The 27,590-nt window shown below is 42.0% G+C and overlaps 1 protein-coding gene, 1 non-coding gene and 1 pseudogene across 6 annotated transcripts; 1 reads left to right on the top strand and 2 right to left on the bottom strand.

Annotated features, from left to right (window-relative positions):
• Positions 1–938: 938 nt before the first annotated feature.
• ASH2L (ASH2 like, histone lysine methyltransferase complex subunit) lies at positions 939–25,538 on the bottom strand. 5 transcript variants are annotated; one of them, XM_028152514.2, is made up of 17 exons: positions 25,350–25,538; positions 24,602–24,668; positions 24,319–24,464; positions 19,877–19,965; positions 19,499–19,593; positions 16,127–16,222; positions 15,213–15,308; positions 13,418–13,493; positions 12,693–12,710; positions 11,183–11,276; positions 9,975–10,192; positions 7,825–7,992; positions 6,873–7,066; positions 5,363–5,455; positions 3,038–3,136; positions 1,777–1,836; positions 939–1,674 (listed from the first exon to the last, which is right to left on the bottom strand). In XM_028152514.2, the coding sequence occupies exons 1-17, from the start codon at positions 25,535–25,537 to the stop codon at positions 1,567–1,569; spliced, it is 1,905 nt and encodes a 634-aa protein (XP_028008315.2). In that variant the 5' UTR covers position 25,538; the 3' UTR covers positions 939–1,566. The 5 variants fall into 5 exon arrangements, with proteins under 5 accessions (XP_028008315.2, XP_054576020.1, XP_054576021.1 ...); XM_054720045.1 differs by lacking the exon at positions 25,350–25,538 and adding an exon at positions 25,134–25,195; XM_054720046.1 differs by lacking the exon at positions 25,350–25,538 and adding an exon at positions 24,758–24,777.
• Positions 8,428–8,556, bottom strand: LOC114233291 (small nucleolar RNA SNORA3/SNORA45 family). Its single transcript, XR_003619440.2, has one exon. It is a non-coding gene; the product is annotated as a small nucleolar RNA SNORA3/SNORA45 family (small nucleolar RNA).
• Positions 13,750–14,522, top strand: LOC103290260 (60S ribosomal protein L7a-like; annotated as a pseudogene).
• Positions 25,539–27,590: the final 2,052 nt, after the last annotated feature.

The following is a 27,590-nucleotide window of genomic DNA, read 5'->3' on the forward strand; positions in this document are numbered from 1 at the left end:
TGATGATGCAGAAACTTTGTAGCCATGTTTGCCCTTTAAGACCAGCCACAAGTGAACAGGTGTTTAAGGGTAACAGACTGAGACTCCAGTCTAAGATCATACTGATTCAGTGTTAGGTTTCCTGTTGAGATGTGGGATGGCCCAAATTAATATATTTGTCTTCTAGTTAGGAAAAAAAACGTATCAGTCAAAACTACTGTGTTACGATACCAACAGTCACTTGAAACTTGGGGAATTTCTTAATATATGGTGATTCCTGGCAACATATTACTACCTGGTGGTGAACCACTCTACCTGTTAGCGTAGGTAGGAATTTACCAGTACATGCAGGAGAGTTTAGGGCCATCCTGGGAGGGCTGCACTGCCACTGATGTATAAAAAAGGGACCCTAAGGAAACAGTCATTCTTACATTCTAGTTTTTAGTTTCTGAAAACTGCCCTTTAATCATCAGCTACACAAAGGAAGAGAAGCAAGGCAGGAAAACAAGCTGCACGTATTAATACACATGCGCAAGGAGAAGAACTGGAGCAGGCGTCCTCAAACTACGGCCCGCGGACCACATGCGGCTGTTTTTGCCGTTTTGTTTTTTTACTTCAAAATAAGATACGTGCAGTGTGCATAGGAATTTGTTCATAGTTTTTTTTAAACTAGAGTCCGGCCCTCCAATGGTCTGAGGGACAGTGAACGGGCCCCTGTTTAAAAAGTTTGAGGACCCTGAACTGGAGGGAGACCACTAACCCTTTACCCTTCTTCACCTCTTGAGAATCTTATTTTTCACAGGGTAAAGGAGGTGGTTGAGTTGGCTGGAAAGGAAGCAATAGGATAGGGATTGAGGTACAAGTCAGAAGCCTGTCTCTTTCCTCCATTGCTGGCTACCCTTCCTCAGACTGCCCACATTTCCAGCTCTGTCACCAAGAGGGAAGCAAAATGCCACACATGCGTGATCACAAGTTTTATTTGGAAAAAGTTTCTAATTATTAAAGCTGCAAGCGAGTTCCTTTCACAATTACAGTTCTGGAGACATGGTAATTTCAGAGATCTCAGTGTTCAAAGTGTATTTCAAAATTAATAACAAACAAACCCACACCCAAATGAGAGCTCTTAGATCGGTTTGGTATGCACAGCCACTGATTCCAGCTGTTTTCGGAAATAGGCCCACCATCCTTGCAAATCAGGTGGGAAGGAGTCAATGCCCACAGAGGGGAAAAAGTCTCTAAATAAGTTAGCTACCTGGACAACATTATCCACTCCCTAGAGAATACAGTAAGATAACAAGCCCCAGTAGTGGGGAACGTGGTACAGCACCAGTTTCACAGGGAGCTTATGGGATTCTAGGGTCAGCAGTTGGCATATCGCGCACAAAATGAAAGCAGTCACTAGAAGCAGGGAGAGTACTGAAGGGCAGGGAGTCTCTCCCAGTCCCACCCAGCCTTTTACCTTGCTAACAGCAGAGGCTATGTTTTGCAGTATCTTCGGGATAACGTTTGTCACAGTTAAAAACAAAAAGAAAATCCCCCAATATCATTCCCCAGAAAGTCCATGTCTGCAAAGAAAGAGGGACCTGGTCAGGGTTCCCACGGAGGACTCCGCCTCCCATCCACTTCTGTTTCCACATGATATAAGACATCCGCCAGAGTGTGTTCTACGACAGCGCCCCAGCCCATATCACTCATCTGTGGGGGGAATGAGAAACAGAAAGGAGGTGATTAGAATAACTACAACAAGAAGTTACAAAGATGCTGAGGATGCATGTGGACATTTTTAATGTTACTCACAGGGCGGTAAGTGAGATCCTTTGGAGGATATTTGAAGCATGGTCCAAAGTTAATGGATACCTGGGATAAATTCAATTCAAGCAGACATGGCAAAACAAAGTAAGTATACAGTGAAAAAGTTAATGGGACGTTTTTCTCTTTGAAGGTAGCTGTGACATTCAGGGTGTAACTGGAACAATGATATATATTAATATTGCTAAAATTGGTCAACACCTTAATGTCCATCAATAATTAGGTAAGTAAAATAGACATGTTGATTTCTATTTATAATATAAAGATTTTCTTATTTTAGTTCCATGGAGCCTAATTAACAGGCTAAAAGTACATGGGAAACATCCAGGCATTACCTTTCCAAATCACTTTTTTGAAAAAACTAACAGGCTCTAATGATAGTCCCCTTCATACTGATATATATATATATACACACACACACACACACACACTCTCACACACACAAGAGGCCCGGTGCACGAAATTCATGCACTTGGGGGAAGGGGTCCTTCAGGCCAGCCTGTGCCCTCTCACAGTCCGGGAGCCCCACAATTGATCGCCCCGCAGAGGGAGGCCACACCCACTGCCGCCAGCCGGGTCCCCTGGGCCTCCCTCTGTGGGGCAATCGTGGGGCATGGTGGGCTCCCCTGACCAATCACATCACACCCACCTTGGCGGTGGCAGATAGTGCTGGGTCACCATGGTGCCCGTGACCCAAGAGGGACTGAGAGGTCAGCAGTTCAGCCTGCTCACCAGTCCCCGCCCACCCAAGCCTGCTGCACGTGCAGCCTGGCGTTCGGTCATCCGTTTGGTCGTTTTGGAAGTTACGAACCCTGGCTCTTTATATATTAGGATTATGCTTTGATTGGTTCAATGGCCAACCAGATGACTGGACACTTAGCATATTAGGCTTTTATTATATAGGATTTTAAAATCAATATAGCAACAGTTACAAACTAACAATGGTAGGCTATCATGATATATACAACACCAAACTGATTTATGCACATAGTTTATTGCTATTACACTGAACAATAACATTACCACACAGTACATTCAAAGGACAAATATGGGGCACACTAATTGCATGATCTAAGCAAATGCTTCGTAAAACACCCAACCACTTTTGGAACAGTGACAGTCAGAAAACATTCCCATCTCCCTTAGGCAATTCAGATTTCTTTCTAGAACTCAGTCAGTGGCTCTTTGACCACTGCCATTTACCTATTTCTCTTAAGTTCTGTCCACATGATGAACAGATGGTACATACCGTGCAGCTCTTGTACAATGAGATGGCTGGAAAGTAAACCCCTTCAAAAATATCTTTGTAAGCCACACCTTGATTGACACCATTTTTATAAAATATTATCTGGGGGGAAAAAAAGCACGCTTTTACTTTTGAATTTAAAAACAGAACACACACACTAAAAAAGAATTCACTTGAAGCACCCTTTAGAAGTGCTGTGCCACCATACTGGTGATAACATATTCCAAGAATAGTATATATCTTGTGTAATAACATCATATTATCAGTTTCTCACCTATTTACAAGCACTATTCTAGTTGATGTTCACATTTGCTTTCTGCATTCTTATGCCACTTCTACCAGTTATACTATTATTTATTACTAGAGGCCCGGTGCATGAAATTTGTGCATGTGCAGCGGGGGGGAGGGGGGGGTCACCCTCAGCCCAGCCTGCACCCTCTCCAATCTGGGACATCCCTCTCACAATTCAGGACTGCTGGCTCCCAACTGCTCACCTGCCTGCCTGATCACCCCCTAAACACTCCCCTGCCAGCCTGGTTGCCCCACGCAGCCTGCTGTTCAGTCATTTGGTTGCCCTTCACTGCCCCCCCTGCCAGCCTGGCCGACCCACGCAGCCTGCTGTTTGGTCGTTGCATGAGGGCACCCCAGCCAATTTGCATATTCCACTATTAATATATATATGTGTATACACATTAAGATATATATGTGTATACTAGAGGCCCGGTACATGAATTCATACATGAGTGGGGTCTGACCAGCCTGCCCCAATTGGGGCCTATCAGATGGGGCCACCTGGGGAAGGGGTTGCGGGCGGTTGGCTGGCCAGCCCCACCCCTGGTCGAACTCCTAGTTGAGGGGACAATTTGCATATTAGCCTTTTATTTTATATATATATATGTATAATTTTTTTCTCCCCAGGAAAGGTTCTTTTTGCTCTTGCCAGTGTGGCTCAGTTGGGTGGGCATCGTCACATGCAGTGAAAGGTTGCCAGTTCGATTCCCAGTCAGGGCACATGCCTGGGTTTCAGGCTCAATCCCTGGTAGGGGACGTGTAGGAGGCAGCCAATCAATGCTGTGCTCTCACATCAAGTTCTCCCTGTCTCTCTCTAAAAATCAATATACTATTTTTAAAAATTCAAACTTCTAAAAATAAATAAATAAAAGGTTCCTTTTTCTGAAGTAACTTTCTATCTCTTCTTCCCAGAAAGAACAATCTTCTCTCTGCTGTACAATAATTCCTCACTTAACATCATCGATAGGTTCTTGGAACTGTGGTGGAATACATTTTGAAACCAATTTACCACTGGCTAATTGATATAACTGAGTGAAGTTTCTACTGCACTTCATCAGTTTAACAAAATGACGTTACTCGAGGACTTGCTGTATTTTCTGGCTGTATCATCCTTAGATCTATTAACTGCTTCCCTTTACTCGTTTTTCAACTAGAACCCTAGTTTTAATTTCTCCTATATTAGTTTCTATTATTGATTCAGGTGCATTCACAGCATTTTTATAGAAAAACTAGAGGCCTGGTGCATGAATTCATGCACAGGTGGGGTCCCTCGGTCTGGCCAGTGATTGGGGCAGATCAGGGCGGCGGGAAGTTGGCGGGGGGGGCTGCGGGAAGTTGGCAGTGGGAGCGCACTAACCACCAGGGGGCAGCTCCTATGTTGCGTGTCTGCCCCCTGGTGGTCAGTGCATGTCACAGCGACCAGTCATTCGGTCATTCAGTTGTTCAGTCCTTCGGTCACTTAGGCTTTTATATATATAGATGTTTCCAGCTCAGAAGTTCCTTCCTTCCCTTCCCCTTTTATTTTTGGCCCTTGTGGCTGGTCCAGATTTGTCAGCCCTTCTTTAACTGTGCTATGACCTTGCGTAGACATGTCCCCAACAACCTTGAGACAGGGGGTAGGGAAAGTTCTAGAGGACACTGAAAGAGCCATTCCAGCTCTGGCTGCCTGCACTCACACAGCCAGGTCTCTCCTTTCCTCTCCTCTTCCAGTGTTCCTCCCTCTGTTCTTGGTACCTCTTCTGATAAATAATAACCATCTCTGACTTGCTTCCTCAACCATTTGTAGATTTCCTTGTTAGACCACTATTTTTACCTCTTTTCTAGTGTCCCTGAAAGAACCATGGTTATCCCTCTAATAGCAACAGCATGGTATCACAGAAAGAGGCACAAACACAATAGGCAGAGTGTGAGCTTACTCTGTTAGCAGAAAAATCCCTTTATTCCCCTTTGGGCCTCATTTTCCTCACTTATAATTAGGGGGTTGGTCCCAATCTTCAAGGTCTCCTAGTTCTGACGTTTTTTGTGACCATGACTCACCTCACTATGGGGAGTCTGCTTTAGGCTCTTCTCTGCTTTATCCACAAAGTCTTTTTCCTCAAAATACAAATAACTCTTGAACTTTATCAAAGCCTTGAAAAACAAGAGAGAAAGGAAAAAAAGGCTCATTGAAGCATCAGCAACATCACACAAATAGCAGTGAGTCATGCGCTCTGCAACAGAAATTAAAAATCTTTGCAGTTAGCTTTGCTAGATTTTGAACTATGTGCTCCTTAAAAAGTACCAGGTCTCAACATTTTCAAAAAGACCTTTACTAATAAATTTTGAGGAAACACATACATTTAAATACATATACACTCTCACCACAACAGTGGAGCAACTAAAATTCTCACATATGGTTGGTGGAAATGGAGTTGGGCAGTTTTTCATAAAAATAAATATAAAACTACCCTATAACCCAGTTATTCCAAAATGAATGGAAACATGTTTACAAAGAGATTTGTTCAAGAATGTGCACAGCCCCAAACTTAAAAGAGCTCAAGTGTCCATCAACAGGAAAATGAATGTGTTATATGTTAATTATTTTTCAACAGAGTTGGAAAAAATAGAAAATGAATAAACACATTGTGGCATATTCATACCATGGAATACTATTCTGTAGTAAAGAACAAGCCAACAACATAACATAGATGAATCTCAAAAGCAGTATGCCAAATGACAAAATCCAGATGCAAAACAACATACTGCATGATTCCATTTATATAAGAGCAAGAACAAGTAAAGCCTGTAGCAGTGATGGTGAACCTATGACACGCGTGTCAGCACTGACACGCGTAGCCATTTCTGATGACACGCGGCCAGCGGCTGCATGCCGAGGATGAAACATTTGCGAAATAATGTTTTTTTCCTCAAAGTGACACACTACCCGAGTTATGCTGTTTTTTGGCGAAGTCTGACACACCAAGCTCAAAAGGTTGCCCATCACTGGCCTATAGAATAGAAATATGATGGGGAAAAAATTTCTTAAAATTACCCAGAGAGGTCGTTGCCTTTATGGGGTGTAGGTGGGACTGGGGAACGACTGGGAAAGGGTATGAGGGACCTTCCCACCGTGATGATAGAGTCTATGTTTCAACAGGGGTTTGGAGCAAACTTAAAACTCAGTGAGTGAAAATTTGTACATTTCATTTTATGTAAATTTTATATCAAAAGAAAAAACTAAACAAAGGTTGAACTCTAGCTAATGATGTGCATCTTGGAAGTATTTGGTGGGGAGTGAATGTCTGCAATATTCTTTTGAAGTGTATTAAAGAGGAATGGATGGATGGATGGACGGGTGGGTGGAGAATAAATGCATAACATGTTAATAGAATTTAGGTGATTGGTATTCGAAGATTTTTAAATTCTTTCAACTTTTTTATGACTGAAAATTTTTATAATGAAATGTTGGGGAAAATATGAATGGTGGGTCAACATCACAGGAGGCCACAGGCTAAAGCTGCAGGTACTGGTCGGCAAACCCAGGAATATTTCAGGAGGACAAACTTACCTTATCTTTATAAGTATCGGGCAGCGACTTGGCTGTCTCTGTGTCTTCAGGAAGATTGATATAGAATCCTAGGACATCTCCCTGTCCATAGCCAGAAGAGTAGTGTTTGCCAATGGACTGGTGGAACTTGGTTCCCTTTTTGCTCCGCCAAGAATAGCTAAATTTATCATAACCTAAGGGAGCTTGAAGGTTACCTATCCCCAGAAAAAGATATACAGGAAGTCAGAAGACTGCAACCCAATTTCTGGTTTGCTAAGGGAAAAAAAATGTTATTATTATTATTATTATTATTTTATTTTTTTGGTGGGGGCAGGAAGAGTCATCAAGGACTCCATCCCCGATCCCCGCCCCCCATCGCCGCTGCAGCTTTGTGCTGCAGCTTTGTCCGGAAGGAAGGACATCCGATCTAATTAGCATATTATTATAGATTATTATAGATTATTATTATAGACTATTTCTCACAAGCAAAGAATTATAAAAATACTAGTAGCCCATTTGCAGGAAGAATCCTGCAAGCAGCCGTGTGCGCTGCCGCTGCTGCCGCCTTTGCGGCCTCTGCGCCTGCACCCACGCGCCACTCCCGCCCGCCCCGACTGGGCTTTCCCTCTGGCAGCCACCTTGCTTTCCGCTTTTCCTCCCTCTTCCTTCTAAGTTGTCTTCAGTCTTCACTCTTCCCTCCCTCAGTGTATGCAAATTAACCGCCATTTTTGTTGGGTAATTTGCATACTCACCCTGATTGGCTGGTGGGCATGGCTTGGGTGTAGCGAAGGTGCGGTCAATTTGCAAATTACTATTTTATTAGGTAGGATTCCAAGAATTGCAACTGCCTAAGCCCTTTGGAACTCAATTTTATGTCCATAATTTGATAGGCTCCAAAGTAGTAAAACTTATTAGCCAGAGAGTCTTATACCTCTCTACCTGCTTCACTGTCCATACTATAACCACAGCTTACCTAACGGCTGAGACCAGCCCAGTCTAGCAGCAGTGTCTGGTGGCATCTCATCCACGGTAATTTCGAAGTACCAGGCCCCTTTCCGGACCCCATGAGAAGCCCGCACCATAGAGTAGCCCTTCTCTCCAACCACAGTCAGCCGGTCATCAGAGATCTTTAACTGGGGAGCTGCAGAGATGGAGATAAAAACAAAGGCCTGCAACTTATCTGAGATACTGGGAGACAACTGCCACAAAACATGAGTCTCTTACACCCCAGTGAAAGATCAGGAACATCAGGTCAGGAATCGGAAATATTAGTTCAGGAGTTTAAAAATCTCAAGACAAAGATGAGAAGAGAGGAAGAAAGTTGTTAGATAATCCAGTTTTATTATTTGTTGAAGAGGACAAATTAAATTAATTATACTGCCTATTCCCTGAAATATAACAAACCAATTGTAATGTGTTTAAATCCTGATTTGAATAAATCATCCTTTAAGACTTAACTTTTTTTTTTTTTTTTTGAATAGAGAAAAGAGTTATAACACACTGTGGCAGGTACCAACTCCCTAATGGGTATGAGGAAAGGTGACAGACAACCCATTCCACCTAGGAGCTGGGAAGCCTATGTTTCTGATCTGGGCACTACCGGGGGCACTTTCGGCCCACATCAGTGAATCAAGACCAGCAGATTCTCTCCGAGAACTCTAGCACACCAGGACAATAGCTGTCAAGATGTGACTCTAGTCTCAGGAAGACTTAACTTTTTACTTTGAAATAATTTCAGATTTTCAAAAATAGTATAGTCCTCATTCAGCTTCCCTAAATGTTAACTAACACCATCTATAACCATAATGTAACGATCAAAACCAGAGAACTAACATTTTTATAATACTATTAATTAATCAACATATCTTCTTCAAAATAAGCCAATTACCAATTCAATATCCTTTTCCTGGTCCTGGATCTAATCCAAGATCCCACAATTCATTTAGTTGTCATGTTTCAATCTGGGACAGTTCCTCAAGCCTTTCATGACAGTGTCATTTTGAAGAGTACTGGTCACTTTAGCTTGTAGAATATCCCTCAATAAAAAATATTTTAAAAATAAATAAGCTCACTCTCACATTCCAAATGATAATGCTATTTGAAGCAACAAAAGAAAGTACACCCCACAGATTAAAATAAGTATCCATGAGTCCATACTGATATAATCAAGTAAATAATTGGAGAAAGGAAAAAATAAAAAATCATTAGGCAAACACCACACTAATAATCACTGCAGATAAAATCCACTAGTTACGATACTAAAATTACTACATAAAACTTTACAGAGAAACAAGTTACTTGTATAGCCTCAAAGTACCATTCCCCAAGTTATTTACTAAGTATAAAGGGAAAGAGAGTAGAGAAAGCCAGCAGAACCATCTTAACCAAATGATCATGGTCAACATAAGCCATCAGGAGACATATTAACATCATGAACTCCATGAGTGATGCAATGAGGACTCATTTCTGTAGTGTTTTTAAAAAAACACCCCACACAAACAACAAAAACCCACCCCATAACCTCAGTCTAATTATGAGAAAAAGACAGACCCTCACTGAGAAATACTGGATAAAATAACTGATGAATACAGTTAAAAGTGTTATGTCATGAAAAACAGGCTACTACTGAGAACTGTTGAAGACTGCAAAAGACTAAGGAGAAATAACAATGCAATGTGAGATCTTAGAAAAGAGGCATTATTGAAATTTAAGTAAAGTTTTTAGTTTCGTTAATAGCTTTTACCAATGTCAATTTCATGGTTTTGATCATTGTACTATGTTTGGGTAAGATGTTATCACTAGGGGAAGCTCAATGAGGAATGTATGGAAACTATAGTTTTTGCAATTTTACTGTAAGTCTAAAATTAGTTCAAAATAGCAAGTTTTCACAAACTATACATATGTATATGTGTATACATGTGTGTGTATATGTGTTTATATAATGGCTAGAGCTTGTAAGAGACAAAAAAGGAAATTACTTCTTACATATTTGGCTGAGTCCAAAGATGGGTGTGGAGGAGCGGCTAAAGACTGACACGTATATCTAATTCTAGATTGGACAAAGCTGATGACAACAGGTTAGGGTAACACTGGGTCTAACATGAACATTAACAGTTTACATACCTCGATCATGTAAGGCTAACAAAACCCGTTCATACAAGCAGGCTCTGTAGAGATCTCCAGGAATAGGTTTTCCTGCCCAGCAGTCAAGTTCAAGCTTCTCAGGGTCAGGGGCGTGGGGATCAGGCTCGGCTAGAATATACCGATAGCCATCTTTGTTAAACGGGTGTTCCAAAGGGTAGCCATGAGGGGGAAGGCGCTGAGCAGAAAATAAAGGGTCACTGTAGAAAGGAAAAAATAATATCAAGAAACTAAAGCCCCCTCTAGCTCAAATGCCTTCAATTCTGTAAGAAAGGCCTCTAACTTTTAGATTTCAGCTGGAACACAAGCAACTTCACAAATGCTTTTCATTACTCATATATACCATCCTGCCCTCTGCAGGCAAAACAGAGAAATGAAAAGGATCTGCTTTATTTAGCAAAATAGTTTTGGTCACTTGTCTGTAGGGGTTATCTGAATCTCTGATACTGAGCTAGTACATCATAGGGAAGAAAGGGAGAAGAGGAATGAAGGCAATTTTCCTTAGTTTATTTATTATTATAAACTAATGAACAGAAACTCAGTAATATGAGCACTTACTATCTGTTACCTAAATGAGAACTGACCTGGATTTCATCACCTCAATACTGAAAAAAGTGAAGGAAAGAGGCAAAAAGCTTAACACATTGTGCACCCGTAGTTTTATTGCTAGCTTTACCCAGTGGCCAGATAAGTTTCTATTAAACAAGTACAAAAAACGTTTTACAAAGTATCATACTTTAAAAAGATATTAGCTTGTAAGAACATGTAATAAATAACTTCAAAATGCAATGGGTATTTAATTTTAAGGCGTGCCTTTAACATTTATGTAAAACACTGTGTAATATGAAAACACGAGAATGCTGGGATCCGCCCGCAATGTGTTGAGTAAAAGAGCCAGTGTTCAATATTTGGTTTCACTCTTTCTCCCCCATCTAACTTTTCTCAAAATGCCTTACTCAACAGAGTGCTGCCCTGAGGCTGGTTCATGTAGTACCAAGTTTGTAAATCAGGATACCTAGCCTGGGGTTATTTTACCTCTCAAGGTGCTCAAGATTTGAGAAAAAAGGACAGGCTTTTTAAACCTCAGACTTCTGAGCTACTGAGATGTATGGCTCTTCCCTCGGATGGACTTTGCTAGCACCAAACAATACTCTAACAATGGTGACTGGAGGTGAGTGTTTCCTGCCCACCTCCGGGCCTTCTTGGTGGTCCCTGTGGTCCCTCCGTCCTGCTGTTTGCGCTTAGCTCCTCTTCCTTTTCCACTGCTTCCTGCTGCAATTCCCCCTTTGAAGAGAAGGCAGATTATTTTCAATGAGCTGTGATAGAAGCACCGTGTGGACACAAATTCCATGGGGACTAACATTCCCAACATGCATTTGTGTCACATTACAGGAGGATTTCCTTCCCAAAAGCAGATTGGATTTCTCCTTGGTTCTGAATGAATGTGCTGAGTGTCTCATGGCCCACGAACACTGGGTTCTGGCAGTAAGCTCAAATGAACCTGTGTTACATTTTCAACTTTCCTTTCTTAGTGAACTGCAACTACCAGGACACTTTCTTAGGATGTGACACAAATGCATTTTTACTCATTCAGATTCTGAACACCCACAGCTAAAAACAATTGCATGGATAAAGCTGTTTTTTCCCATCCAAGTCAATACAAGCATCCATAAAGAGAGAATATCCTCACTGTAGGTAGACGTTGGCTTGCTTGAACTACACATGATATATTCCATAAACACAATAAAGGCACAATATCTGCAAAAGCACTTAACTTGAATATCCAACAAAACAAAAGTACATCAGACATGGAAAACGAAAACAGAAGTACTAAAAAGGTGTTTCTCTCCAGTGCTGCCTCAACTATGGTTGCACACGACAAAAATTTAAGACAGAAGGCTTTAAATTTAGTAGGCAATTTTTACAATTAGAATTGTACCATGCATAAAATTCAGTTTGGACTAACCTGACTTGTGGAATTAAGAGCAAATATTAAAAGATAATTTATATATTTAATTTTAAAAATTTAGCTACATACTAGGGCCACAAGAAATACTACCTTGTATATTTCTAAAATAGGTACTTTAAACGTTTTGTCCAATGCCGTCATTCCTCTCAGTTAGTCTTCCAGAAAATGTCCCTAAACTGCAGGAAAACACCTTTATGTAAACAACTGCATATAGTACTGTATCTTAATTTGGGGCAAGCTTGGAAATTATCAGCAATTCTGCTGCAATAAAAAGGATCGAGACGTTGAAGGCAGGTCATATTCTGCATATACTGGACCAGGCTTATGCAATACTTCCTTTTATGAACACATCAGATGTGATTCCTATTTCTCATAAAAGGTTTAATGTTAAACTGTTGCAACATTAGTATCTCAGTTTGAGTAACCTTAATCAAAACTGTTAGATTTTTATTGTCATTTGCATTTTAATTATTTTAAGAGAGAAGTTTTAGATCCATCTTGAACAAACCAATTGTGGCCGTGTTAGGCAGAATATGACAACATACAAGCTTTAAATTACTAACATTAAACTGGAACTACTGTTTCATAGTAAATGCTACTGCCACCATTTTCACAATGCTTTAAAATTTTAATTTAGTTTTAGCTTCTACCACAACTCAGCAAAAAAGCACTTTTCAAACCACAAAATACTTAAGTCTGAGAGGCTGAAAGAAGACAGAGGAGGAATTCACCTCCAAAAGAGGCTCCACCTGTAACAACAGAAGTGGTACCATGTATATGTCAAACTTTAATAATGAAGGGGGGGTGGTGTAAAAAGATAAACAATACACTTAGCTATTTCCAATCATAGAATATTAATAACAGAGGAAATGATTACATATTTAAGATGCTGACCACTCCAAAAACAAGTTAATGATGACATGTGTCCAATGAATAGCTAGCTACCACCAGCAACCCCAACTCTCATTAGATTACCATTAGTAATGAAGGGTATTTCTGCTATTAGATGGGTTACAAATAGAATAAGCATGCTAGAGTGGGTGATCAATACAGATAGTGCTGTCATGCAAATAAGCTGAAGTTCCAGGGCAAGAAAATTAGAAGTCTATTAAATAACAAGTGAATTAAGGAAAAAGAATAGAGAGCAACTGAATCTAAATTGTTAGTTATGAAGATACCGTTGGGGAGTCTAATGAAAACACAATAAATCCAACCTTAAAATTGTACCTTTATGCTACATTTGTTTCACTTAAGACCAAACTGTGCTGTTAAGTGCCAAAGAGTTCTCCACTACCATCTGTCACAACCTTGGCTAGCTCCTAAAAATTGAGTTTAGGACTTTAAAGCATTTTAGTGAATATCCAGTTAATAGTCAACTAAAAGAATGCCCAATTCTAGGCACATATGGATTCAACAGCTCACAAAAATTTCATCAATGAAACATTTAAATACTTACCATTTAAATTCCCACTGGTATTCACAGCACTGCTTTGTTTTTGGTTGTCATAAGCAGGACCAATATTACTAAGATCCTAGGGAGAAAAATACTCAATTATGATAGGAAACTATTTAACCAAACCAATCTGGCAATGCTCAAAAACACAGGAGACATTCTAATAGAATGGGAAGTGAAACTGACAATCCTAGGTTCTGAAATTTGCCATAGTCCCTAACTTGGATGCTTCAAGGATCAGCAAGTAAGATAGGTCAAGTATAACAATCAAAGTGGTTTAAGAATGATGATGAGACAATTCCCTTTTTTTTTTCTTTCTCCTCCCACTGCCCAAGATGCCGAAAGGAAAGAAAGCTAAGGGGAAAAAGATGGCGCCAGTCCTGCTGTCATGAAGACACAGGAAACCAAGAAGGTGGTAAATCACCTGTTCGAGAAAAGGCCCAAGAATTTTAGCACTGGACAAGACATCCAGCCCCAAAGAGACCTCACCCACTTTGCCGAGTGGCCCGCTACATTCGGCTACAGCAGCAAAGGGCTTCTCTATAAGCGTCTGCAAGTGCCTCCCGCATTAACCAGTTCACCCAGGTCTTGGACTGCCAAACTACTACTCAACTGCTCAAGTTGGCCCACAAGTACAGACCAGAGGTAAAGCAAGAGAAGCAGCAGAGATTGTTGGCCAGGGCTGAGAAAACAGCTGCCAGCCAAGGGGATGACCCCACAAGAGGCCACCGGTTCTGGAGCAGGGTTAACACTGTCACCACCCTGTGGAGAACAAGAAGGCCCAGCTGGTAGTGACGCACACAATGTGGATCCCATTGACCTGCTTGTCTTCCTGGTGCCCCGTGCCATAAGATGGGGGTTCCCTACTGCATCATCAAGGGGAAGGGCAGGCTGGGCGCCTAGTCCACAGGAAGACCTACACCACCGTCGCCTTCACACAGGCTAACTTGGAAGACAAAGGAGTTCTGGCTAAGCTGGTGGAAGCCATCTGGACCAATTATGACAAAATGAGATCTGCCCTCACTGGGTCCTGGGCCCAAAGTTGGTGGCTCACACTGCCAAGCTGGAAAAGACCAAGGCTCAAGAACTGGCCACCAAGCTGGGCTAAGTGTGCACTGTTGAGTTTTCTGTACATAAAAGTAATGAAAATTCAAAAAAAAAAAAAAAAAGGATGATGAATGGCAATCAGGGGATAGGAGTGATGGTGGGGCAATGGCAAATTGGAGTGCCAAGCTCCATTTCCTCAGTCCCTGGAGGAATTCAGGCCCAGCGTAGTCACATCTTTTCACTTTAGAAAAAAACAATGAAATCTGAATTTCCATGTGAAACCTTGAATTTTCAAGGCTGGCAAATGAAACATTTTAAGAAGATCTGACTTCCTGAGATGCCAAATATGAATAGAGTGGAAATTTTCTTTTTCCTCATGTTATGTTAGATGCAACAGAAATTCTTCATAAGAAAATTTTCTTCACAATAATGAATGTTTTTAAGAGCAAAACTTGAGCTAGAAAACTAAAAAATAACTTGGAATGGCATATTTGCGTTACAAATGAGGAAACTAAAGTTAAAAAAAGTAAGAATAATATGTGTCAAGTTGTAACATTCTGGGGAACAACCAGAACTAAAACACTAGTCTCCTGGTTTAAGTTAGTGTTCTGTCTGTCCACATGTGCCAATAATGATTTATTTGGAGCCCACCATGTTATGGGCATGTAAACGGCAGTGTGTTACATGTGGCGGATTCCCTATCTCCAAGTGGCCCAAAATCAAAAGGGGAATATAAAGCATATTAATGTACCTGATCCAAAAGCCCAAATTTGGGGTAATCTTCTTCTGGGTCCTTACTTCCAGGATCAGGGTGTTCTTTTACCAAGAATACATCTCTTTCTTTACTCTAAAAGGAAACATTATTTTATTATTACTTGAAATTTTATACTTAAAAGAAGTACTGAATATTTAACCACCAATTCTAATTCCAAAAGAGACAGTATTGTTTTTTTCTCTCTGATTAAAAAATTAATATCTGATCATTAAAAAATTCAAACAGTGAAACCTAGAAAAATGAGAGTCAGCCCTGGCCGGGTAGCTCAGTTGGTTGAAGCATTGTCCCATACATTGAAAAGGTTGCAGGTTCGATTCCCAGCCAAGACACATAGCTAGGCAGCTGGTTCCATCCCTGGCTGGGAGGCAATGAATCGATGTTTCTCTCTCTCTCTCTCCCCATTCCTCTCTCTATAAAATCAATGGAAATGTCCTCGAGTAAGGATAAAAAAAAAAAGAGAGAGCCAAAGTGCTTCAAAATCCCCACCTCTCCCTCCACCTAAGAGAGATAAGCACTGTTAACAGCTTGCAGTTGATTCCTCCCAAAACGCTCTTTAATTCTAAGGACAATAATGTTTAGAACAGTTTTCTTAAATCAAAGAAAAAATTGTCTCCAATTTCAATATAAAATTATACTGTAAGAGTGCAATGGACAAAGGTTTCAGTGTCATAAAAAAACAAGTGATGCAGCACAATAAGACAGAATATGTAACTTACTGATTTTGTGTAAAAACTATTAAAATTGACAATAAGTTATATTGCACTCTCCATGATTTAATACTAAGTTGTTCTCATTTTCTTAGTCATAACATTATTTCAGTGAAACTAAAGAGAATTTAATTTGTACAAAGAACAATGCCTAAATGTTGCATCCAATTTTCATCTACTTACCATTGTTTTAACAATGTTATTTGGCCAAGTCATTTTCCCAGGTCTTTGTCTGGTCGTCATGCACTCCCAGTATTTATCAATAAATGGTATGATATCCTAATTTTTAAAACAAAATATAGTTGGTTTCAAAGTTATGCTCACAATAAAGGAAACTGCAACATTTCAAAGACCTCATCAGAATTAAGAGAAAAATACACATTTAGTCTTAATGATTAAACAAATATATAATTGCATGCAAAGAACATATAGATTGTGGGAAATTTCAAACAGTATATACAAATCTTAGCGACACAGACGTTACCATACAATTGGATTATAATCTTGGTTGCCATCTGAAAGATGACTCCAAAGTTAATAAGTCTCTCTCCCAAGCTCCTGTTTCTACCTGCTTGAGACATCTCCATCTGGACATCCCACAGGCACCTCAACATTCTTGTGAATACAATGGAACTCTGTATCTTACCTCATAAATCTGCTCTGCAGATTTTCATTCTTGCTGTTAATACTATAATCACCTATCACCCAAAATCACAAGAAACCATGGAATCATCCTTGATTCTTCTTGCATAACCCTCATATTTAATCAGTCACCAAGTGAATTTTAGCTCTAGCTGGTTTGGCTCAGTGGATAAAGTGTTGGCCTCGGACTGGAGGGTCCTGGGTTCGATTCCGGTCAAGGGCACATGCTTGGGTTGTGGGCTCGGTACCCAGTAGGGGGCATGCAGGAGGCAGCCAATCAATGATTCTCTCTCATCACTGATGTTTTTATCTCTCTCCCTCTCCTTTCCTCTCTAAAATCAATAAAAATATATTGGGGGAAAAAGAATTTAAATTTTCAGAAATTTCTCACCAATCAGGCCTCCTTTCCATCCCTACTGCCTTGACCGTGGTCCTCGCCAGTTCTAGCCCACATGACTAAAACAATGCCTGAGTATGATCTTCTGGCATCAACTTTCCCCTTTCTAGACCATTCTTCCACAGTCCACCAGAGTTAGAGTCCACCACTAACATCTTCCACTAGACTTACCTTAATGAAAACTGTATCTTTACTAAATGGAACCGGGATTGAATCAGGGAAACTACAAGGGAAGCCCGGAATAGTTTACTGTTCAAAAACTATAGGGACATAGTGTTTTAGAAGTCAGCCTGGATGGGACTACACTAATCAAAGCTGAGCATCAGAAATACAGAAATCTGAAGTCCAATACTGAACTATAAAAATATACAAATCCACAGTGATACCTAAAGGAAAAGAAACAAACAGATGGGGAAAGGAAAACTCTTTATAGAAGAACTGCAACCAATAAATGTATTCTGTTTTACAACCAATTCTATTAACTGATGCAGGCCTGGATAATCAATGGTTGCTAAAACCACCACTTCAAATGTCTAGGAGAACAAGACATTCACACAATCTCGATATATTACGCCACAGGTTACTAATTACAAAGAAAAAAGATTTCTTTTTGAAAGAAGAAATCTGGTAGATACCTCCTTTTTACCCAATTAGTCAAATTTAGGATCACCAATAATAAAACAAATCAGTATCTTGATATGCTTCTTGATGTGATTCACAGAAAAACACACATTACCTACATAATATTCCAGCCAAAAATGATTAATCAGTGCCTAATCATGAAGAAATAATCAGATAAATGCTGTGAACCCAGAGGAAGAAGATACCTACTAAGAAATGTGAAGGGCTCCTCCTGGTTAACTGGGCTTAAAAAAAAAAAAAGTCTTGCAGTCATTTCTACACAGGATCTTCTCACACAAACTGCACTTCAGGGAGAGGCCTGCACTGAACAGCCTGCAGAAACTGTTTCTGCTATCTGAGCCAGCCCTTATAAAGGTTTTCTGTAATCCCATTTCAACCAATAGGACTGAGGCTTTCCCCATCCAATCAGAAGAGTGCAGCTCCGACCAACCACAGCAGCTATATTCTGACCAATCAGGGTAGTGCCTTTTGAACCAATCAAACTGCAAGGATTTGGAGTCCTCATTTGCAAGGGGACAGACCAATCAGGGACCTGGATGGGGACTTCTGTCCATATAAGCCAGCTCCCTTTGGGCTCTGAGAGCACACTTTCCCTTTCCACTGAAAACTGTCTCCCAGGCTGAGCTGAAACACTAAAGATGTCTCACCAGAGTACAGGAGGGAGCCAACCGTCCTGGTGCAAAGCAGAGCAGAGCTATCTAGCTGGGTAGGCAACTACTTTTGCCCACTTCTGCATACTGTATTTAAAAGAATACAAGTTGTATCCCTGGCCAGGTGGCTCAATTGGTTAGAATGCCCCATACACCAAAAGGTTGTGGGTTTGATTCCTGGTCAGGGTGCATATGAGAGGCAACTGCCTATCGATGTTTCTCTTTCTTTTTCTCTCTCAAATCAATAAATATATCCTTGGGTGAGGATAAAAAAATAATTTTTTTTAGAATTAAAAAAAAAAGCATAAACAAAAGAATATAAGTTGTAATTATTAACCAGTTGTTTTGCATCCATGTTAAATTTTTTTAGAATGATTACCATATTGTAGTTGAGATAATATTGGGTAAAGTATAATGTCTATAATTTAGTCTCATACAGTATAGAGGGTAATATGGATATGGGGAGATAAAGCAAATGTAGCAAAATATTAACTGGCAATTCTAGATGAAGAATAAACAGATGCTCATTGTACTATCTGAATTTTTCTATATTTTGAAAATTTCTAAATAATTTGGGAAAAATAAACTAAGAGAAAAAAACAAGTCTATCACAGCACACCTCTATTTAAAATATTTTTAACGCAGGAAAAAGAGGTGGGAGGGGTCTCTCTGCTGACTACTGTAGCTTACAGGATTAAAGCCCTTGCCCAAGAATGATCCTGACTATGTTGATCTCACTACACATCCTTTGTCAGTGTGTTTCAAACTGTAGGTTGCAAACTACTAGTAGGTTACAGGTCAGAACTATTCTATACTCCAGCGTAGAAAATGTCAAGAGTGTAGAAGGAAAAGATCAGAGGGTAAGCTTTGTTAGATGAACCTTGTTCGTTTTAAATAAAAGTGGGTAGGTATGAATGTACACTAGGTCACAAAATAAACTCCATCATTTAAAAATTTACTTAGTGGCTCAGTGGCTGAGTGTTGACCATACAAACCAGGAAGTCACCGTTTGATTCCAGTCAGGGCACATGCCTGGGTTGTGGGCCGGGTCCCCAGTAGGGGGCATGCAGGAGGCAGCCAATTAATGATTGTATCTCATCATTGATGTTTCTATCTCTCCCTTCCCCTCTGAAATCAATAAAAAAATATATTTTAAGAAAGAGTTATTTAGGTGTTCCACCTGATTTTTTGGCATAATTGCAATTACACTAATTGCATCTCTACCTTATCTTTGGAGAACATGGTTTTTGGATGTTCATCTTGTGTTCGGGACTGCCATGTTAGGTTTGCCAAAGCACTAAGGCACATTTCTTTCAAGTCTATCAAAACAAAAAGAAAAAGTTATCTATGACACTAGATTTTATTACCAAAAGAATATTCAACCATGTGGTCTACAAATTAACAAAATAACAAATTAACAAGAAGTAGAGTCATCATTTGATCTAAAACAGACAACAGCAATTATTCAGAACTAAACCTCGATGCAACTTTCACCAGATACCAGGCAAAGGTTTCCTGATTCTGCTAAGCCCAAATCCTTTTTCTTTCCCAGCTAACTAAAGGATAATTCGTTTGCAGTACTCCAGAGCACTTTGTTCTTACTTGCTTGCTTCCGGAGGAAATAGGTATTCCCACTATGATGGCACACATTGCAGTGAAAACTGTAGTTGGTCATGAAAGGTAGACAGGATCTGTAAAACAGCCAAAGTGTACAACTTAGTGAACTTATGAACACACATTTCTTTATGAGAAGTAAAACAACAGTGAAAGTTACACAGTAATGTGAATATCTATATATAAAAGGCTAATATGCTAAGTGTCCAACTGTCTGGGTAATGACGTCACATAGCAAAACCTGGCTTCCTCTCCCTAGCGACTAGCCTCCTTGCAGTTTCTTCAGCCCAGGAACACAACTTGCTTTATAGCCAGGTGGAAACATTTCACACTTTAACCAAATGTCTGTGAAGCGTTTTCCCATGCCTCATCTCATTTGATCCTCACAGAAGTCCTGGAGTAGGAAGATGGGACACTTGGTGGAATCCTATTTTCTTTTCATTAGCTGGAGAATGGAGATTTAGAAAGCTTAGAAACTTGACCTGATTGAAAAGAAGAAATGGTGGACCTTCAAAATGACTTCAGGTTTTGTCACTGTGCAGAATATAGTCAAACACTGCTGCAGTTAAATATTTTACCCTTTGTTCTCCCTGTGTGATTTACAATAATAATCTTTGTGTTGATATTTACTGCTGTGTTGCTGACAATTACCTGAAAGAGAAGTTGGAGTGCTTCACTGGGCTGGAAAAAGGTTAGCAAATCAGAAAGCAGGTCTAATTAAGCAAGTTTATTCTACATCTATAAAAGGCTAAGTTGACTCGTGCATGCGCAATACATATAAAGCTCTCGCTGGTGCCAATCGCATGTGAATTTGCTTGACACTTCTATTATAGAGAAAAGGTGAATAGTGATATTAAAATATTTCTTCTAATTAATTGCCTTTCAATGTGCATGAATTCGGGCACCAGGCCACTAGTATTAATATAATCTTAAAAGTTAAAAAGGTCCCCAAAAATCAAAGTAGAATTTGTGTTTTTTACAAATACCTGGATTTTTCTGTCACAAATATTTAATAAGACATTATCCACCATAGTGGCTAATTCAGCATTTGGAAGGTTCTCTCTGGTGCTTATTCTGGGTTAATTACAGTTTTTGAGTATCTAAAAACAGTATGTCAAGTGAACTGTGGAAGAAGACAAAGTAGTCTCTTCAAATATCTTTAACTATTTGTATTTAAAGACCTCTAAATATCTCTTTAAAATGCTAATAACATTGTTGGAAAGGGTGGACAGAATGTATAAAAAGATTAATTAAAGCCCTGGTTGGTGTGGCTCAGTTGATTGAGCATTGTCCCATGCACCAGAAGGTCACTGGTTCAATTCCTGGTCAGGGCACACGCCCAGGTTTCTGGCTCACAATTGATACTACCCTCTCACATCAATGTTTTTCTCTCTCTCTCTCTCTCTCTCTCTCTCTCCAGTCAATAATAAAAACATACTAAAATTTTTTTAAAAGATTAAAAATGTAAATAATGCCTTGGCCAGTTGCTCAGTGGTTAGAGCATTGATCCAAGGACTGAAGGGTCTCAGGTTCGATTCCTGGTCAAGGGCATGTACTTCGGTTGCAGGTTTGATCCCTGGCCCCAGTTGGGGCTCGGTCTCGAGCAGGAGGCAACCAGTTAATGTCTCTCTCTCTTTTCCTCCCTCCCTCCAACCCCCACTTCCTTCTACTCTCTCTCTCTAAAAATCAATGGCAAAAAATATCCTCGGGTGAGGATTAAAAAAGAAAAAAAAGTAAATAATTATTCAAGAAGAAAACATAGAAGTCACAAAACATTACTTGCCTCATTACCAAATGAATTTTACAAATGGTAATCTATCTATATAAAGAGGGAATATGCAAATTGACCATCATGCCATCACAAAGATGGCGGTGCCCACAGCGGAGGCAGGGTTTCCGTAACACAAGATGGCTGCACCCACAGTGGAGGCTGAGTTCCCGTAATGAGCCTTAACGAGCAATCAGCAGGGACCTGAGGCTGAGCCCTGCACCCGGTGGGGCTTGACGGGGGACCTCAAGCCACGCCCCCCACCAGGCGGGGCTTGACCGGGCATCTCAGGCTGTGTCCCCCACTTGGTGGGGCTTGACGAGGGACCTCAAGGCGTGCCCCCCAGCCCAGGCTGAGGGACCTCAGGCCACGCCCCCCACCCCGGGGGACTTCAGGCCGTGCCCCCTGCCTGGTGGGGCTTGACGGGGGACCTCAGGCCACGCCCCCCGCCTGGCGCTGGGCCAGGGGACCTGAGGCTGCGCCCCCAGCCCAGTGGGGCTTGACCGAGGACCTGAAGCTGAACGCCCCCACCCTGTGGGGCTTGACAGGGGCCCTGAGGCTGTGCCCTCCCACCCGGCAGGCTTTGACAGGGGACCTGAGGCTGCGCCCCCCACCGGTGCTGGGCAGGGGACCTGAAGCTGCACCCCCCGCCTGTCGGGCTTGACAAGGGTGGGGCCAGCTGGGTCTGGGTCTCATGCTATTTTGAGGCACTGCGGGTGGGCGGGGTCTTTACTCTGGGTCCCGCAACACGTCCCAGACTCTGACAGGAGGAAGATTTTCATATACATTTTACTAATTTTCTTTCATCTCTGACACTTCTATTATAGAGAAAGAGCAAATAGCAATATTAAAATATTTCCTCTAATTAATCTCCTTTTAATGTGCACGAATTTCATGCACCAGGCCACTAGTTAGTCTATAAGAGTTTAAAAGATCCAAGTAGTAACTTCAGATTTAAGAGACAGGGAAGATGCTCTGGCCAGTGTGGCTCAGTTGGTTGGAGCATCGTCCCGGGCACTGAAAGGTTACCAGTTCAATTCCCGGTCAGGGCACATGCCCAGGTTGTGGGCTCAATCCTGGCAGGGGGCTTGTAGGAGGCAGCTGAAATCTCGCTCTTACATCAATGTCTCTCTCTCTCTCCCTCTCCCTTCCTCTCTCTCTAAAAAACAATAAAAAACACATTTTTTAAAAAAAGGAAGTAACAGAAAAAGAAAAGATTGGTTTAAGGTGGAAGAGAAGAAATGAAAATAAAGGCAAGTTTATCTTGGACTCTGCTGAAACTAGCTTAAGGTAGCCTCAAAAAGATGGTTCCCAAATGTGTGTTCATTGCCACCACTCAATAAATTGAGAAACATTCTTATGAAGGTTAAGATTAAATACCTTTACCTTTATTCCTCTCTACAATACCTTCTATTAAACAGCCTGTTGTAACAAACTAATTTACAGAAAGCAAAGCTTCATACCAGAGATAGGTAGGTATATAGTTATTTAATTAAAACACAACCAGGTATTTAGAACAGCTTTTTTCAGCCGCAGAACATAAGCTGTCCCACTTAGTTGGGCTTTAGGTGTAACTTTTCAAATTCAGGTACAAACTGGTCTCTACCAAAACTGTGAACTGTGGTTTGATTCTTCCCTGGATTGCTCCAAGTTCTCTCTCCTGATAAATTTCCTTTCCTAGGTCCTGTCTATCTAAACCAACCCTCTCTGGCCAAAGTGGCCAGATTTTAGGTCTTTCCTAAGTGACGATTTGCTTAGCTAATTTATTTTCCCTAATGATCTTTCTACCAATTCCTTCTTCCTGATCCTTCAATACTTTCCTTTCTTTTGTAAACATTCTACCCAGTCACCAGTCACATGTTAACTGGACCATTAGCATTTCTAAAACCCACTATAACTTTTTAACTAGCAAGCATTCAACAAATTACAAATGGGGGTATTTCTTCACAATCCCACCCAAAGAAATTAATTTAGTAATGCAGCCTTATTTTGAGATAGTCTTGTCTAAATTTACTTGTATTATATGGACCATATGGAACACCAGAGAGAGCCAGCAAAACAATCATTACCGTAGACAGTGAGTCAGTAATTGTCACTTGCTAGATCTTGATAAGGAAAGAAGCCTCTCTTTCTCAATCCACCATAAAATGATTTTAATTCACTAAAAAAGGCGAAAGATTAAAAATAGGTTTTACTGATGGGAGAACTCAGGATATCTAAAGGGAGTTAGAAGCAAAAGTAAGGATGGCTCAGGCATGGAGGGTCATATAAATTTCTGACATCATGCTTTGTCCACCTCGTATATCAATCCTTATATTTCCCCCAAATCCACAACACCCAATACAAGATTTAAATGATACTGTCTTAATTCTGTTTATATAATACTTTGTAGTTGCATGGTTTTGTCTCAAAATGATTGGAAACTCAAAAGCAGGGATAATATATATCATTGTACCTCTTAGGGCTGTGCTCAGTAGACAGAAAACATTGCTCAGGGTATTAAAACAACTCCTGATTCAAATCCTACCACTCACTAAACAATGGTTAGGAGACACTGGGAGAAACTATACTACATTTATACTTGCCTACAAGCTACTAAACTGTTGAACATGTTGAGATCTGTTTCACAAAGCGATTCTTGCAAAACTACAAAAATACTCACGAGGTATCTATGCCAAAGGTGTCTGCTGTGAACCATTTTGTACATATCCCACACTGCAGCTCTACTTCTCCCAACTGCCGGCCATTCTCTTCATCCACGGAGCCCGCTTGAGTATCCATCGCCTCGGAAGTATCCCCAGCACCTTCCTGTGTCCAGAGAGCAATTAGTGAATCAAGTTAGTTGACCTATTGTATTTTTGACTCACTTAAAAACTAAAAAAAAAACAAAAAAAAAACACACAAAACCACCCTATTTTGCCATTCAAACATTCAAAACTACGTACTAGTGTATCTTTTCCATTAGAGGATTCTGTCTCCAAACCACCACTTACATCAACAGAGTTCGCATCCCTGAAAGACAAGGAAAGCACTCAAGTAAAACTTTTGTTCAAGAGAAACAAACCTCAAAACGCATATTCCAAAGATAATGATCAAAGTACCGGTGAACTTCACCCTCAGCTGTTTCTCTTAAGCCCGGTCTCAGGCTTGATGCCCTGGGTTAGGAAGAATGTGGCTCAGACAGACGCAGGCCCGTGGCCACAGGGAAGCCTAATCAGCCCTACAGACAAATCCACACGGGATGGCTTCAGCCCTACAGACAAATCCACGTGGGATGGAACTGGTCCTGGGGGAGGTTCGCACACGTGCAGCTCTCCCACTCGGTTTCAGAAGGGCCGCCACTTCTTCCAGCCTGGCAAGCCCAAGTGGTTTCTTCTCTGGGATAGTTGAGGGGCTCCTGCTAGAAGACTGCAGTTACCAGCCCCGTGCCGGGGTGCAAGGACCAGAGACAGGACAGGAAACTAGGCTCTCACAGACCTTAAAAGGTGCGGAAAGGGGCGTAGTCTGAGATCCAGTTCAGAGGGGACGGGCCAAGCGGCGGGTGGGACTACGGTGCCGAAGGGGGCAGGGCGAGCCGTTGGCGGCAGGGCCCAGGTTCGGAAGGGGCGGGCGGGAGGACTCCCGGGAGCCGCGGGATTCCAGGAGGGGCGGGCCTCCCTCCCCGCGTCCTCCAGTGACTGCTGGGCGTTTTACCCGCTTTCGGCCTCTCCGGAACCGGGCTCCGCTGCTGGAGCAGCAGATGTCCCCTCTCCGGCTGGAGCGGCTGCTGCCGCTACCACCGGCTTCGTCTCCCCTTCCTCCGTCGCTGTTGCATTTGCGGCCGCTGCTGGGCCAGGTCCTGTACCCACTCCGGGTCCGGGTCCAGTTCCCGCCGCCGCCATCACGGACGCCTCCTAGACTTCTCGCGAGACTACGAGAGCCGTCTCGCGCGAGTTGCAGCCTGCCCCTGTAATCTTCAAATAGTAAAGGCCGCTGGTGGGCCCACTGGCTGCCTGAGTAAGGCGCGCTCCCGGCCCACTTTAAGGTCCCGGGACTGACAGAAGTGGGCGGGGCACCGAGGCTTGGCTAGCCACCAGCAAAGCTAGGTGAAGGCTCAGGAGGCTGACATAGTAGTGGGGTTTCCTCCAGCACTTACTCCGTTCCGGGGGCGGATGCTTGCGCATATTCGTGGCTAAAACTGGAAATAACCGCGCAGGTGAGATGCCTTGAGAGCACTGGCTGCCTGCAGACTGGGACGCTACGTGGTGTGCATTGCCAACGTTTCTCACCTTTCAAGGTGGGAAATGTCTCCCGGAAGACGAGCGCTGGCGGCTCCGTCCTGGAAGTAGTTTGTTTACGACCCTAATAATCGGCCACTTGGCGCACGTTTTCGAGCGGCCTCTGGAAACGGGAGCCTGGACCGTCTGAACCGAAAGCCTCAGCTTAGGAGGCGAGGGCCAGGGAGGGCATGTGGATGGAGTGTCCAGGCGGGAGAGGCGAGAAGCGCGGTGTGTTCTAGAAGCTGCAAGCCGCGTACTAGTGTAAGGGGAGGAAAATGAAGCTGGGAAGTTAGGGAGCCAGGTGCTGGGAGGCTTGGTCCTCAGGGAAAGGAACAGGTAGAGTCTAAAAGGTGAGAACGTGAGGAATCAGCTACAACGTTGGTAGGTGGAGTCATCGGAGTGGAATCATTCAGAGCCAAGGTCTGCAAACAGAAAAATACAAACCCTGTAAGTATTCAGACCAGGACAGTTTTCAGGAAATCAATGTTTACAACCTAATTCCTAAAAAGTTGCCCAAGGATAAGCTTTTGTCCCACTTTACAAAAAAAAAAAAAAAAAAGACCTACTTCTCTCCAATCCTGCATCTGATCTTACTGTGATGTATTGTCCCAGGGTGTACAGACCTCTGGGATGCCGGGCACACAAATGAAATTTTGTAGATACTTGATTTCTCAATGGGTTTTTGACAAAATTGAAGGAGGACCTAATTGAATTACCTATCCGTTGATAGATTTTTTTTTTTTTTTAAATGCTGGGCCCTGGCTGGGTAGCTCAGTTAGTTAGAGCTTCATCCTGATAAGCCAAAGTTGCAGGTCAGGGCACGCACAAGAATCAACTAATGAGTGCATAGACAGGTGTGTCGTAGGCAGACAGACATGAGCAGAGCAAGGATGATGGGCCAGGTACAGAAGGTCACCAGGCTGAAAAGCCCTGGGTGCCAAAGGACAAATGTAGGGTGGGACCTTGCCCCAGGGTGACCTTTCCTCCCCCAGCATATCGCTGGTCATGCAGCTTGGACCCCCTGACCTTCTCTAGAGATAGAGGCCTCAGTTGTATTTCAGATCCAGGCTCAGGAAAGCAGCAAAACCAGACAAGCAACCACATTGGATAATGACCCTGTTAGGTCGCCGAAGGAGGAATGCAGGAGGCCAGAATGGTGAGGGATTACGAATTTATTTGATCATCCACACCAGGTGGCTGAGTCCCAGATGACTCCAGCACCCAGTGATGGGAGTCAGTGGTTTTTAAAGGACTGTTGGCGGGCTTTTTCTGGGCAGAGAATTCTCTGTGTGGGTCCGGAGGGGAGAGATAATGGAATGTGGTCTCGGCAAGTAAAGTGGGTCTCAGCAAAAGGGAATTCCACAGTGAAGTGGCCTGAAAAGTCAGATCCTGGGCGAGGGGTATCGATTCAATTACTTGATCAAACCTAGCAGAGCCAACCAATCAATCAGTGGAGACCTAGACCATGAAAGGACCCACCTGGAAAGCTACTGAATATTCTACTGAGATCTTCCCCTGGGCCCTCCCCTAAAATCTCCACCCTAAAACCCTTCGGATGGGGGACCCAGGACACTCTCCTTTCCCTTCCCTCTCCTCCTTCCCATCCCCGCAGGCACATAACCGTTAGCTTCCTCACTCTAAGAGCCTTCATTTACCACTATAATTTATTTCCTAA

The sequence above is a fragment of the Eptesicus fuscus genome, chromosome 8, assembly GCF_027574615.1.
Source record: "Eptesicus fuscus isolate TK198812 chromosome 8, DD_ASM_mEF_20220401, whole genome shotgun sequence".
NCBI classification, from domain to species: domain Eukaryota; kingdom Metazoa; phylum Chordata; class Mammalia; order Chiroptera; family Vespertilionidae; genus Eptesicus; species Eptesicus fuscus.